Raw genomic sequence first — 16,106 nt, 5'->3', positions numbered from 1 at the left:
TTTTGACTCTAAATATGGAGCAAGCAGTTAGAGAAAAACAAGAGGCTCCGTGGGGTTGGCACTCCAGGAAAAGGCTGTCCTGAGGGACTGGCTTCATGGAGGGTGAAGCTCACCGAGATGGGGAAGCCAGTTAGAACTGAGTTTGGATCATGACTTAGCCACTTGAAAGTTGGGTAACTTTGTGCAAGTTACATAGCCTTGCTTCATTTGTTTAAAAAAGAAAGGATCAATAACACCTACTTCACCAAGTTTTCATGAGAATTAAAACTACATCTGTTTGATAGCCAACACAGAGTAAGACTCAGAAATGGTTGTCACCACGATGCAAGTCGTTCTGCAGCCCAGGGGCAGACGGGACCTGCCGCAGCACCCCAGTCAGGGTGCTGTTTGCTCTTTCGTGTTTGAGTCTTATTGCAGAGTTAGTGTTTCATGTTCAAAGTGAGCATGATTGGATCCTTGGTTACCTCTCACAATAGCAACATCTCCTTATTTTGGGGGGCAAAATAGGCCAGAGAAGTTACTTTAGGTAATCACAAAGCATGAACCAAAAGATGAATTTAGCACAGTTTCTAGATTATTACAGTGGCTTCCTAACAGCCCAACCCACTTCTATTTGGAATAAAAAGGAAAAATACTAGGGATATATAGACTAATGTCTGCACTTCCATCATTATTGTATACAGGTGGCCAAAAAGAAAAGTCAAGCAGTGAGCCTGCATGAAATTATATGGGAGAAAATGGACCTTAGTCCAGCTCTAAGCAAGCAATAGGTGTTGAGTAAATGCTGCCTGCCTGATAACAAGAGGAAGGAAACCCTGACTGCCCTCTGGTGGAGTGGAGATTTTGCTAATAAACTCATTGTGGTGACCTCAAGTTCTAATTACAGAGTTCCACAAACCAACTGCTCTCTCCTTGAATATCCCAACTTCCTGGATATGAAACATTTCTAGAATAGAAATATTCTTATTTGCATCAAAGAGAATAAATATGTAAATAAAACAGTTTATATTCTACTTCAGTAAAAGTTAAGTTCCTAAGAAATAGAAAAAATAATTTGTAGTGAGATTTCTTGGGTTGAGAGAGGATTTTTATGGGAACATTGCTGTCAAGACTTGAAGTTCCCATTGTAAATTGGGAAGAAAATTTATGCTTTCTCCTTAGGAAACCAAAACATTCATTGCTGTTGCTGTTGAGATAGAATTTCTATGCCATTCTCCTTCATGCAGATACATGCTTCCCAACTTTCCATTTCAACCAGTCTCAGGAGTAAGCCTGAACGTGTGAGTGACCTCATATGTGCTGGCTGACCATTTACAGATTCTTCCTAAAAAATAGAATGCCACAGCTCTGACCACATACATCTCAGATAATAAACTACTTTCAGTGAAATACTTAATATTATGTGGCTGATGGGACTGTTTGTGGCCACACCACCCCAATGTGCCTATTTAAATGGGGGATAAATTTGCTCAAATTAATAACCTGTAATTATCATTAGCAGAATGAAATGGTGGTTTTAAGCTGACTGAAGGGCTCAGTCTATCTTGGTCAGTTTACAAAGGAGCTACATCTCACCACTGAGCTTTAATTTCATTTCAGCATGACTACTTGTAGGCTTAGTGCATTCTCTTTCCTGTCTTTGCTGGCTGGCTACCCTGCTTTCTTTTGCCTCATTCAGTCTTTTCATGATTAGCTCCCATAGGGTGCAAATAGGGAGGAACAAGGTAGAGAGAGTAAGGCTCCAATTATGGCCCTTGCCCTTCCTGATTGTTTCTATCTCTGCCCTCTCTCAGTAGGCACTAATGACACGTTGGACATTTGCTTCAATGAACACACCACAATAAAGGACACTATGGAGACTCAGAAAGGGTCTTAACTTACCTTTGCATCCTCAGGACCTAGCACAGTACTTGGTTACACAGTTAGCTCCCTGATGAAAGTTTGTTGAGTGAATAATAAACACACTGCTGCTACCTGTATAGTATCATTCCCTGACAACCCAGAGCACAGTACAGATCTGTAGATTTTATTTTGTATCAAATCCCTGGTTTTGAGAATGATCTTCAGTGATAGCTATATAGCTCTAAACAACATTTCATTTTAATTCTAATGGACATGAAACATCAAGGGGCTTGGTGTTTAGAATCACATTTCATGAATGCATTTGGCCATCGCAAGGATATTCCATTACTTTAGCTACTTAAAAAGTAATTCCAAATAAGTTTTGTCAGGTATTCTAAGAAGAGTAGCTCTGGAAGGATTCCTTTAATTGAAATAGGCCACAAATGAGACTGACATGAGGAGTGTTTTTTCAGAAGCGACCTGGAGAGACAAACAGCACAAGTGAATTTGTTTTATTTCACCTTCTCCTCCTCCTCTGTTCTTCTGATAGTTCTGCCTTGCTAAATGTTTTGAATATTTAAAACTATGCTAATTTTTCCCATCCAATGTCATTTCTATTTTAGAGAAAATTTTACAGAATTTGTTCTGCCAATATTTAAAATAAGTGGGGGTGTTATTGGGGACATTATTTGCATTATTTCATATTATTTTAAACCTCAAAATTTATTTTTTTTCCTCTATCAACTTTTTTTAATGTTGAAAGGTAATGATAACTACTAATAATGCATTCATTTTCCTTTCTTCTCAAATTCCAATTTTAGATAGGAAGATAAAAATAACATTTCATTGGGGCAGAGAGTTATCAAAATTGATGCATGTCACAATTGCCTTAATAGCATTTTTTCAACATTGATGCAATAAAATATGGTAAAAAAAATAGTATCTTCCAAGAATTCAAACACATAGGGACAGGATCATCTCCATATATTATAAAAAAACAAACATTGGTCTGTGATTTGACTTTCTAGTTTTCTGTCAAGCAAAGCCTCCAATACAAATAATCTCTTCCTCAAAACAAAGCCTTTTATTTAAATTCATACTTAAGAATTTATCCAGGCACCACTGGGCCTGGAAGGACTTGGGAAATAAGAACTGGTAGCATCTTAGAATGTCAGAGCTGAGTGAGGCATTGGAGATCTTCTCATCTGAGCTCTAACTTTATTGGCAAGAATATAAAGCCCAGGAGAAGAAAGCCATTTTCCCATATCACACATGTTGTTTATATTAAGACAAAGCCTTACCCCTTCACTGTGCCAAGTTGGTTAACATTCTGGCACACAGATTTATTTTTCAATTGTGATATGTTTAAAACAGATTCTCATGTTACTCACCATAAGACTTTTTGCAAAAGTCTGAATGACCCATAACCCAAGACTCAATTCTCACTGTATCATGAATTTTTTATTTTCCTCTCATGAAGGTTGTGTGGATGAACATGCTAAGTAGAAAGTGTATAAAGCTTTTTAGAACAAAGGTTTTGTTAGCGGAGGAAATTTTAAATAATTTAGCTAATATAATTGTAAAAAAGGAAGATTACCAAACTCTGGACTTTTTGTATCTATTCTTTTCCCAAGGCTAATAGAGTACGTTACGTTGGTATGCATGTTTGAGTCTGTGATCTTTTTGATGGGCTCATTTTTTTCTTCAGGAAACAATATGGTTCTTTTTCCAAGATTACCTTATATTCAAAAACACCTCCTAATTTTCATGGCAGTGAGAAAATAGTGTGTTTGGCATTGTGCTAACTGCTGATTGGGTCTTTGTAAAGAAATGAGTCTAGTCTGTAGCTGGAAAAAGGAAATAGTTGAAATGGGGGCAGCAGGAGGTGAGTTAAGAGGGACTTTCAAGGGAGGTTATACAGGTAGAAATGATCTTTGTGCTGTGGGCATGACTCACTGCACTTTCTGCTTTTAAAAAGTTCTTTATCAGCCTTTTCACACTCAGCCTACTCAAATCATCCTACTCTCCCATCCCAGTCCTCCCCCAGCTCCCAGGCTGTTTCAGCCATAAGCTTGGCGAAATCTCAAAACCAACAGATACACTACTTCTAATTTTTAATCTAGAAACTTGAAGAGTATTATTGTTTAACATCTATATTTCACAAAGACTGGGCATTTGTTGTCAACAGAACATATTTCAATGAAATACAGGATGTAAAGTGATATTTGGCAAATTAATCTCAAAAAGCTGGAAAAAAATTCCATTTCCAAGTATTCTGTGACTTCAAAATTCAATAGAATTCTTAAAACTGGTCAATTAATGTAATTTCATATACTGTTAAATGGAGAATTTATCATCTAAATTTGTATTTGGTTTCAGATTATTTCTCATATTAATGATGCCAGACTACAGCTTTTTGTTTTAGACAGTTCCTAGCTTAGCAATACTGGACAAAAAGCATGAAGAGTCTGCATATTATTAAAATTTTCAAAAGTGTTTCATTTTTCAAGACTTCCAATGAAAAAAATCAAACACTGCTTGTAAAAATTCTTCTAATATCCTGAAATATATTCACACACCATATATCCATCAGTATATTTGACTTTAGGAAAAATATAAGCCACAAACCTAGAACTTGCCTTTAAGTTATATATTTAGCATGTTTTCCAAATACTAACTTGAAGCAGAAAATTGATTTTCAACCAAAAATGTTATTTCATGTGTATAATTTTCTTTAAATACATCATACTTTGAAAATGTATTTGCTTCTTCTGTTTGAAAGAAGACAGAAGAGTGAAGTACCCTTTCCCTTGACAACCAGCTGGCATATTAAATATGCTTAATAACTCATTATTGATTTGATATGATCTGGGGCACTTTTTTAAATCTGAAAAAATTTCACCTGGATTAATTACAAATAAAACCTTGATATTGGATTGGGTTTATTAGACAACTCCTGGGATGCACCTCCTGATCAGAGTGGTCAAGTACCGTCTAGCTAGACCGCCCTAAGGTTATTTTTAATCCCTTCCCTCTGTCTCCTTCTTCAGCTTTGAAAGTAAATAGTTATGGAAGAGAAGAGGCAGTAATGCTGTAAAGAACCCAATAATAGGTTGTTGAAGTTCAAGGCTTGAGGATCTAAATTACATTCTTGTTAACAGTTCTGGGAGCGTTGCAAAATTATTTAGCCTTCTGTAAGTTAGTTACTAACACTCCCCTTATCTATAAACATCTGAGGTTAGACTACATATCCAAGGCCTCTTCCAGTTCCCAAACTCTGTAATTCAGCATATCCATAAAAAATAAATGTACCTCTGGGCTGTTCAAGTTCTAAAGTCAACTTGTCAGGAGTATAGACTTTTTTCATTAACAAATACCGTAAGCTATATGGAAATTTGTGGTGCTCAATAAACATTAAATAATCAGTTTCCTCTTTTTTCTGCAAAATGGGGTGAGTAATGCTGACTTGTCTCACAGAATTTCATGTGAGAAATAATAAATGAGAACAAAGCACTTTTCAGATAATGAAGTAATTGGAATAAGCTGCTTTAATAGGTCTGAGGTCTAGTTAGATGATGCAAGAATGAAGTGTCTTTTTTATTATTACGTCTGTGAACTATAGCAGTCTTTTCATCTGTTTAAGAAGAAACAGTTATAGATTATCCTTGCTTATCACCAAAAAGTCAGCATGAATAATTTCTGTGCAAATGGAACTTTTCATGTGATTTCAACATTTATCACTTTTAACAAAATGCAGCTTTTATCTTTACTTGATAATCAAAATAGAATCATATCTTGATTTAAATCATTTAATGAGGCATTCCATCAGCATTACACTACTCTTCCCAAACAAAATGCTCTTTTAAATGACTGATAAGCTGCACAAATGAGAAAATTGTAAATTCAATAGTCTTCCTACTCAAAAATAATAGAATTCAGGAACTATTAGTAAAGGAAACAATATATTGCACTCTAGTCTCCTGGAGACTTCCACACTGTGTTCCTTTGATATTTATATTCAATAAACATTATGTACTATCCCTTTTACAGTGTTCCAACAAAAGGCAGCCAGAAGACAATCTGATGGTGACAAGTTCCATGGTCCTAAGAAACAAGGTACTGACATGAACTTCCGTTTATTTAATTATCTTTAAGTAAGATTTTAAAAAGTCTTTTGAATACTGAATGAAGTCTTCTGTGATAGAAATAAATAATTGTGTACTTGATTGGTTTTACTCTTAGGTTAGGACTTTACCCAAATATAACTTTGCTATCATAAGATTAATGCAAGAAAACTACTTTACTTGACTTCAGCAGAAAATGGTCTTGTGAAGATATTTGGGTGGTGTTGATGATGTTATCAGGGCTCTAGGACGTCAAATAAGACAAATTTTCTAATATGCATCAGAGACCATGCTTTCACAGACCTTTAGAGAGAAGCCTTGACTTGGGGGAGGGGGAGGCGATTGATTCCCCTTAAAATGATTATTCCCCAAATGAAAGATTTCCCAGCATGGGCTTTCTGTGCTTATGTTGAACTCAGATCAGACTGTACCCTTTTCTCACTCTTCTCTTGCCTTCAACACTTGATCTAACATGTTTTGAACAATTATTTGTCATGCAGAGAAGAGCTGGAAACTAGCTGCAGAGACACCCCACAAGGGAAGGATATCTTCCTCTTACTGTACAATAGGCAGTAGCCTCTGGTTTTCCCTGACACACCTGGTTCCTATTGAAAAGAGAGACTCTAGCAGATTACTTATTATGCTTTTTTTTCTGATAATAAAGCCTTAGTTATAGTTCATAAATGAAAATCATAAGAGGTGGCAGAGGTAGGGAGAACACTGGCTGACTCTGATAATCAGTGAACATGTACAGATGCTATTAACTGCAGCCCACCTCTGAAATAACTTAAGTCCAAAATGGTACTACCTTGAAATTGTTACCAGTAAGCTGTTGAGAGACATTGAAAAATAGCAGGAAATTATTTCACAGCCATTACTCCCATAATCCATCTCCTTTTTGTGCCACAGTGGAGATGACTAGGTACTGATTGCACCAACTTGTAATATCAATGCACGTGAAATGCACAGGCTCCATGCACCTGCTCTGGGAAGCCATGGATTGTTTCCAGACAAAGGGGCATGGTTGGATGAGTGATATTCACCCATCACTTCAAGTGGTATTTCCCAAGGCAGCAAGGTTGTACTTAAATCATTCTTCCAATTAGGTGCATGATGTTTGAATGCAACACATAATGGAGCAGAATTTCTAGTCACCTCTGAATACTTAGATATACTGCTTATAAACTTACGTGCAAAAACTCCATTTGAACCTTCCGTCTCTAGTGATTTCACATTTAGGGAGAAAGATGTATCTTCTTAAGTTTCCTATGATCCTTCCATTGTACCTTTAGCTCTCTCAAGAAACAAGTGCAGAACTCCAGCGGAGATCATTGTACAATTAGAAGCAAACAGTACTGAAAAATTAAACAGAGTGGAAATTATTCCTATCAGGACTCCGCATATACCTCACAGAGCTTTGGGAAGAGTAAAGAAAGGGGCTGCTTTCAGCTCTTTGGGAGAAAAAGTCCTTGAAGCATTTTTTATAAATTATTCAATTATCATGTATTAATTAAATTCTGAGGATTAAGGGGAAGAGCATGAAGAAGGCCACAGGAGATGAAGGAATGTGATGAGCAGCGAGCACAAGGAAGACAGCCTTGGGCTGCTCGATCTCTCAGTGTCCTGGTGGTCATCCCACAGAGGCAGCGTAAGAAAAGGCTGCTCGTGTCCAGTAAGCTTGAGGAGGAAATATACAGAAAGTTCTCAAATCCCAGCCCCCCTCCGGGTTTGGTAGGAAGCCAGGAAATCTAAGAAAGTCAAGGAAACAAAGTTTTTGTTAAGGCTTCTAGAATATAAAAGAATCACCAAGTGCTTGGGTGCTTGAGATTGAAACAATGTAACAATGTATTCCCCACCACTACTACCACCATCAGTGGTTTGGAACAGCTTTAATCATAGTCATGGAAGCCCATTAGTTTATGGTACCATATCCAGGTAACCTTTACAGAAATGGATTAAAATATAACTAGCATCCTGAATACACCTATAGTGACCTAACAGCTCCTACTGCAACAGTTTTTGAGTGCTAACTCCCCTCTTAACTTTGCAGTAAATGTATAAAAGCCATGACCATGCTGTACTTGGGGCTCAGACCTTTGGAGATCACTCTCCTCTGAGCCCACCAGCGTAGAATAAACCTCCACCTTCCAAGACCTCCCATTGCCGCTTGGTTCTTCTGTCAGTGATCCAGCCAGATTTTCTGGTTCTCTGTAACAAGCCTAGAAGAGACCAATCATTATCCTATCATATGTATAGAAAAGTAGTCCCTTCTGTACACAGAAACCAAGGGAGGAGAAGATGAAAGGAAACAAGGACCTAATATAAAGTATATTATTGGATTAATGTCTATCCATATCTTGTTACCTAATTTGCTTCAAGGTCAATGGTCACTAGATTTTTAAAATTCTTTGGGGACAAACATACTGAACATTTTAATCATATTTTGTGTTAATTTTTTTCTCTCTAGATATTTAAGTCCAATTTACTGATAATGTTTTTGATTAGTCACCTTAGAACAGTTTCCCTAGATTCCTTTAATCCTGGACATCAGTAATCCAGCAGAATAGAAAAGAATATTGTTCTATTTGCAAGGACTAGAGAAACATCAACCCTTATGAAATGATTAAAAAACCTCCCTGATTATTGGAACTTGCAAGGAAAACCAGAATCTAACATGAGAGGAAAAAAAAGAGTAATTAAGAATAATTGGGAAGATTTTGAAATTAACAAATTAATTATCTCTAAGGACTTTCTCTGTCCAACCATTTTTCTCTATACCTTTTCAGATATTTATGATCATCCAGTCCATAAGACATACTAGGCAATCAAACTGCTTATTCCTGATTTAGTGAATGCTCTTCAAATATCCTGGGATTTTATGGTATAATAGGAAAAGCAATACAGGCTTCACCAATGATAATCTCTATATTTGGCAGAAAACAAAAAAAGCCCATTTATAAGATGTTTGTCAGAATCAAGATTTTCTAAAGGGTCTAGACAGGTTCTCCAAAGAAGGTTAAAGTCATTATTTAATTATCTCACAATATGCTGGAAGGAAAAGAGATTAGGAGAGCCAACTACTTTCCAAGTGAAAGTACGAGTGCTTCAGATGCTCTGCGACCCATTACCCAGGGATTGCCAGGAAGTTTCATTATTGCCAAATGAGGAATTTTTCTGAGAAATAGAAAAAAATTAGTTGGCACTATTTCCATGGAAACTCAACAGATTTCTTCAACTCAATCTTCACATCCCAAAAAAATATAAGAAAATGCTGAGGGCTTTGGATCACAGATAAAAGTTTACATCAAAATACAGTTTTAAAATTGTTTTCCCAGGTTGGTTTTGAAATGAGAAAATGTCAGCGAGGTGTCATAGAATGGGCTCCTACCACACCTCTACCACCCTTCCCAAAACTGAGCCAGAGAACTAAATTCTGTCACGGGACTTGGAGCTGCTCAGAGTTTTGAAGTCTGAGTCTTGTTAACCACGCTCATAGAGAACTGATTTATAACTGCCAATTCCAATTCATTAAGTTTACATTAGGGAAAGATTCCTTCCTGGTGACTAGAATACTTACCTTCATCAAGCTTCTGCCAAATAATAAAGCTTCTAAAAAATAGAATCAGTAATTAGAAAACTACCAGATGAACATGATCAAGACAAACATGCTGGAGGAATGTAAGGGCTGCTTCTTCAAGGACATGGGATGATTTGCTTAATTTTTACTGCCTCACCAAATCGTATAAAATAGTTTAGGGTCCAGACTGCTCATGTCTCCCAGACCCATTTTCTGTTCTCACCAGAATTGTCCGCATTTTATGAGCCTTACCTGAGATTTGATACATGGCAAACTGATGAGGTTTAGTATTCTTAGCAGTCTTAACTGCTTCCCTGTGATCATCAGTCATATCTACCATATCATAATCTCATCAACAATGTGTTGTTTCTGTCAGTCTTAGAAGTAAACCATTTCTTTGAGGAATGGATGGGGTTAGGTGTGAGGCAGGCCATCCACCCTAACCTAATGCCTGTACCAGAGACCCCCAGACCTAGATGAGTACAACCATTATTTGTAGAGCTTCTAAAACTCCGTTGCCTAAGTCCTACCTTAGACATTGACTGAAAGTGGAACACGTGAGAATAGAAATGAGCAATAATCTCAAAACCAACATACAAAAAACAAATATAACCAAAAGAAACTGTTTCAGAGGCCATATTGTCAAGTTTGTCCTCTAAATATATGTTTCAAAAATAATTGCACAAAAGTTTTTGCCAAGTTTAAAGCATGTTTAAGTTCATCTTTCATGTAAAAATTCAAATCCCCAGTGACTCCCTATTATGGTATCACTGCTAAAAAAAACTTTTGCTATTATACTTTGTTATCATGTTTTCCATGTTGTCTTCTTATATTTGAGATACAGTTCTCCAAATTCATAATTCTATCAAAAGTGTGAAAATAAAAGATGTATTAGGAGAATCATGTTATCCATAAAAACACAGAAGATATGTAGTTTTAATAATGAAGACTATTCACATGTCTTTAATAAGCAGGCATTAAATCTTCTCTCCTTGGTAATTCTATGTATTTGGCCCTTTTTAGGCTTATGAGTTTGCAACCCCATGTATAGTCTCTGCCCACTAAGTCTTCATTACAAACTGCAAGATCAGACCATTATTCACTGATGTTTTCAGGGGTATGCGGTGCTCATGGGAAAGATACAGCCAGGGGTTGTATCTTACATGTGTTCTCTACATGTCCAGTACTGCAGCAGTTTGATGAATGTTAAATGATTACTCTGTGAGTAGGAGACTTGGAGAAAAGTGGATAGTATTACCCTTATGTGGGGAAAAGAGAGTGCTGCTCAATAAGGTACATAATTTTTTTTACCAGTACTGGATATATTAAAAAGAAAAGAGGGGAAATTACCAAAATGTAGTCATTTGTACTCCATAAAAGGATAATGGCTTCAATTCTCATTTTCAGTATAACCTACATTTCCTTTTATCATATTCACAAAAGTTTTTTTGTTAAACTCATACTGGAAAAACTTGTGTAATAACTGAGTTCTTGTCTAAAATGGTGATGTGTCAGAAATATTTGTAAAGGCAAGACATCAGAGAGATGGAATTCTTAATAATAGTGAAAACAAAGATGGGAAAAAGTGAATGCTAGAATCTGGAACTAATTCTAATTATTTCTGTGATTCAAAAAAGGGGATTAAGACAAATAAAATCTATAGTCCACCCAGTGACCTGCATCTGTCTGTCTACTACACAAATGATGTTCTCCAGCTCTCATCTTTCTGTATGCATGCAAAGTAGTTCTTAAAGTAGATAGTGAAGAGGAGGGATTTAATGTTACAGTTTGCAACCTGAGACCTTCAAGTAAAGCCCTGTGATGGAGGAATACGATGAGCAAAAAGAATTGTTAGTAACATATGCAACGAGTCGGTTGCTTGCAGACCTACCAGGATACAGAGCCCAACAGTTCTGCCGGCATGTGATGAAGTTGTGCTAGAGAAAACTGAGAACCCCTGGGATCTTGAGCTGTGAATACACCTATCAAAGTCCTCTACAGTCCTACAGCAGGGAGCAAAATTTGATTTGAACACAGGAATAGAAGCAAAGGGTAAAAAAACACTAAGTTTCTCATTGAACCTGATTCTATAGATGTGTTCTCTTTCAAGAAGGATTGAAGAAGAGAACAAATAAATAATATGAGAACTTCAAAAAAAAACTTCAAAGGAAAGCAAAGAGGATTTCATCATGAAGAGTCATGATAATTATACTTCTATAAATTTAGTAAATAAGGTTGTCATGTATCTTCCCAAAAAGCACCAACCTTTCAACATGGAGATAATGGGAAATATATATATATACAGATTAGCTAAGATAAGAACATTTAAATCAGCATTTGTAATTGTTTAAATATGAAACATTTTACAAATATTTAAACTTTTTAGAAAATGTTCTATGGCAGTAACTGTAAAGAAGTATGGATTATTTCAGTTTTTCATTTGTTATATTTAAGCTAAACTATTCAACTTTCAGGTCCAGTACTAGACAGCTGTCAACAATATAGAGGAGCCAAAAAAGAAAATTTCAGGAAATTGTGGGTTTATAAACAAATTGAAAATATAGAGAAGAAAGAGTGGCAGGAAGGCAGGAGTCAGGTCAGGCTTACATGAAAGCAATATAGGTAAAAGGCTTTTTAGTTGAGTTGAGGTGGCAGAATGGGATGAAACATGTGACATGAAGAAAAAGGATCAAGTGACAAGAGAAGTATGGTAAAAATAAAATAAACTTGGAAGCCAAAATTCCAATAGCAAAATAAAAATTTTTGGCCACAAAAAGGAATGGTAGTGGGTAAAATCAGTTACTGAAGTTGAGAATATAGTTGAAGAAAGGTTTGTTCTCAATACGTGACAAGACTAGAAACAATAAGAAGACATAAAGAACAGAGATCCAACTCATGTATAATAGGTGTTTTTAAAGTAAGATAGAAAATACAATGCCATAGCTAAACAAAGCTTTGGAGAACAGGGGAGTGGGAGATGGAATAGGTAGACTGTATGGGCTCAGTGTGATCCAGAAAAATGTAGAGAAATATACCCACATATAAAAGTACTTAGCAAATCTCTTCAGTAATAAAGATGAAGAAAAACATTATAGAATATTGAATAAATATTTTAACTTATACTTTTTATTTAAAAAATCAAAGTCTTTTTTAAAAATTAGGTAATCTGTAGAACAAAAATTGAAATAATAGCCTATATAGTTTATTGGGAAAAAATTACAACTTAAGAAGTTTATATTTAGTCTGGTGTTTGTAAGAAGAAAACAAATTTTTTTTTAATAACATTGTATTTTCTTTAAGGTACATTCTTTAAAAAATAAAGTTGTGCCTTCCAAGTCACTTAATATTATATAATAATATAGAAGTTTTTAAAAAGTATACAAAACAAGATTATATGTAAGAACAGCAGTTATGACGAAGTGTCAGTTAAACATCCTCACAGAGCAGTAACAATGGTTGAGGGCAAAAGACGTCATTGTGTTAAGCATTCACATACAGTAGCTTGCTCATTAAGTTCATAGTTATCTTATAAGATAGATATTAATATCCTTTTAAACATGGATTGGTTATCTGTAACCAAGGTCACTGAACTAATAAGTGGCAGAGGTAAAATTTGAATTCAATTCTGTTTTATTGTAAAGCTGTGTTTATAATCTACTGTACATATGTCCTCCCAGGTATTCATCACAACAACTATCTCTATGACTTCCTGGGCTTTTACACAAGCCTGGAATACTACAATAAAGTAAAATCTCATTTTTAAAAAGAGTAAATTAGCAAATCCTATGGCAAATATAATCAAGATAAAACACCAATTTAAAGAAAAGCAGTCATGAGAAAATGGCAGTATACAAAATCAGAGGAATTGTTTTATTTTCTTGCAAATAAAAATAAATGAACTTTTAAAAACAACTCATTAACAAATTCTGTCAGGTGATAATGATGTATCAATGCAAGTTTATCAGTTGTAACAGATTTACCACTCTGGTGGATGTTGTTGCTCATCGGGAAAGGTAAGCATGTGTGGATACAGGAGTTATGTGGGAAATCGCTGTACCTTCTACTCAGTTTTACATGAACTTAAAACTGCTAAATAGTAAAGATGTATTTAAAAAATAAACTCAACTTATTTAAAAGAAACCACATCAGGTGATAAAAGGATTTTTTTTTAATATCACTAGACTAATAACTAAGGAATGTTTGCATAAATTTTAACTCAAAAGGTAACCAGTGACAAATTCACCACTGAGTTACTTCAAACTCAAGTAGAAGAGAATATTTGTATTATATATCCCATGAAGTAGAAGTTTAATATAATGTACTAGTTATTAAGAAAAAATACATGATAACCTCATTTAATGAAGAAAAATGACAGATTATGATTGTTCAATGAATCATAATTTTTAAAACTTAAAACTAGGAACAAGATAAGGACGATCATCAACACTTACTGATCTTTATTTTGGAAGGTTCTAGCAACTGGAATCACATGAATCTCAAGTAAAAAGTGTAACTATTGGGAAGGAGAAGATACTTTTTCATTATTTTTAGATGCCTAGAGAGCATGAGACAAAATCAAGTGTAAAACTCTTAAAAGTTATTTTAAACAGTTGAATATAATTTAGAAATAATTTGCTTTTTTTATGTACCAACAATATGAATTTGGAGATATCATGAAAGAAAATAACTTATTCACTGTACATTGAAAACACAGAAAAGTTCCTATTAAAAAGAGAGAGGCACACCATTTTCCTGCATAAGCAAATTAGTTTAAATTCTTCTTAAAATAATTTATAGACTTAAGGAAATCTCAATCTCTCCTTTGGGGAGAGAGGAAATGTGGAAGAATTCTTCTAAAAATCTTAAAGAAGATAAATAAAAAGAGCTGAAATCAGGCAATCATTTAGGAAAATAAATAATTAAGGCAGTAGCACTTACCATATGTGTTTTAAAGTCTGTTACTTATGCAGTGCTTATAGTCACAGTACCTGGCATTACACTGGCATAAGAATCATTAGCAGTGAAAAGAGTGGGTTAGATTATAAAATGTTTACAATACAAAGTAAAGTTTTTGTGCCTTTTTCGCTTGAGTAATGCAAAATATCAAAAATGCAGTAAGACAACCACTCCCTCATGGTACTGGTAAGAATGTATGTAACACCTCCAGGAAGGAGATTAGCACTATGTATCAATAACTTTGAAGTGTTCATACTCAAAAATTAACTTTTAAGAGTCTATTCTAAGAAAATAAACAGCAATATGGCCAATGATTTATGTAAAGGAGTTTTAAGAACCAGTAATATAAGACTGTGGAAATAATTTTTAAATAGCCAACAGGAGAATGGTTACTTTATTAGATATATGAACTATGGAACATAGCCACTAAGCCACATATTTCAAAGATTACTTAATGGCATGTAAACATTCTTAGACTCTATGAGTAAGAGGAAAGAGCAGGAAACATATCAGTATAAGTCCAGTTCAGAAAAAAAAAATGTACACTTAAAAAGAGAAACACCGAAATGTTAACCATCCTTGTTTCTGAAGAACGTAATAGTGATAGCAATTTTGTTTTTTAGTACTCTGCTATATTTTCTAAGTGGTGGGAAAAAAAATGTTCTAAATCTACAATTAAAGTGAAACAGCAAAGAATACATTATTAATGAAAAACATTATTCTGACACTTGTCTGAACAGTAAGGTTGACTTTATTCACAGGACTATAGCAATAAGTACAGGGACTACTGCAACTGGGTTTTGGAGTAAAGGAGAGAGATTGGTCTCAACTCCAAATCCAACAAGGGAAAGTGGGAATTTATAGCCAAGGAGCAGTAAAAGGGGTGAGGAGTGAATGGAAAATTACTAAGAGGAAACATCAGGGGTGAAAGGGATTCTGGCTAAATGCCCTAACAGGATTTTGGCTGGAGGCAGGCCAAGGAAACCAGTCATCACCTGGGGGATGATGGAAGATAAAAGAATCCAATCAGATATTGAACATGATCACAAGGGTGGGAGATTCTGGCTAAACTAATTTCACAGGACTCTTGCAAAAATTGAGCAATGCAAAGGCAGGCATGGAAGTAGGAAAGGTGAGGCCTAGTTGGGAAGAGGACTCTGAGGAGCCTGACTAAAGTTTAGCCAAGGAGAGACTATCAGTATGCATCCTAAATTAAGGAGAGATGGATATTTTGCTTAGAATTTACAAATAAATCAATAACCCAGGATCTCCTAATTTAGCCATGTGTCCCTGAGCTTATATACCTGCCAATTCCCTAGCTATTGGAAGAAAAAAAAAAACACTTCAATTTAAATCCTGAGTCCTGATTTTTAAAGTCCTATTTCTGACAAGTTTTCTTCCAATAACTCACACAGTAATTTGGGAAGATGACGCAGTATGGATGACATGGGGTAGTATATATATCTGGCATGGCTTAGAATGGAAACCTATTAGCAAAGTGGGAGAAATTTTCTTATTGTAAAAACAATATAGTATTAGTACATAAGCTGGAAATTAGAAAAATGGAATTACCTCTGATACCATCACAGTAGAACAACTGATTATCT

General features: G+C 35.2%; 1 protein-coding gene across 8 annotated transcripts in view; it reads left to right on the top strand.

Annotated features, from left to right (window-relative positions):
- Nucleotides 1-16,106, top strand: part of BANK1 (B cell scaffold protein with ankyrin repeats 1) — a 328,379-nt gene that overhangs the window by 295,702 nt on the left and 16,571 nt on the right. For all 8 annotated transcript variants that reach the window (XR_005061796.2, XR_005061797.2, XM_037020171.2 and 5 more), the window contains exon 11: nt 5,893-5,958. Coding sequence is in view for 6 of the 8 variants with exons in the window: in XM_037020171.2 (XP_036876066.2) it covers nt 5,893-5,958 (66 nt within the window). In the remaining 2 variants the exon portion in view is untranslated. The remainder of the gene's footprint in view (nt 1-5,892; nt 5,959-16,106) is intronic.

The sequence above is a fragment of the Manis javanica genome, chromosome 5, assembly GCF_040802235.1.
Source record: "Manis javanica isolate MJ-LG chromosome 5, MJ_LKY, whole genome shotgun sequence".
Taxonomy (NCBI): domain Eukaryota; kingdom Metazoa; phylum Chordata; class Mammalia; order Pholidota; family Manidae; genus Manis; species Manis javanica.
The sequence above is the reverse complement of the archived record's forward strand: the minus strand, read 5'-3'. Positions and strand labels throughout refer to the sequence as shown.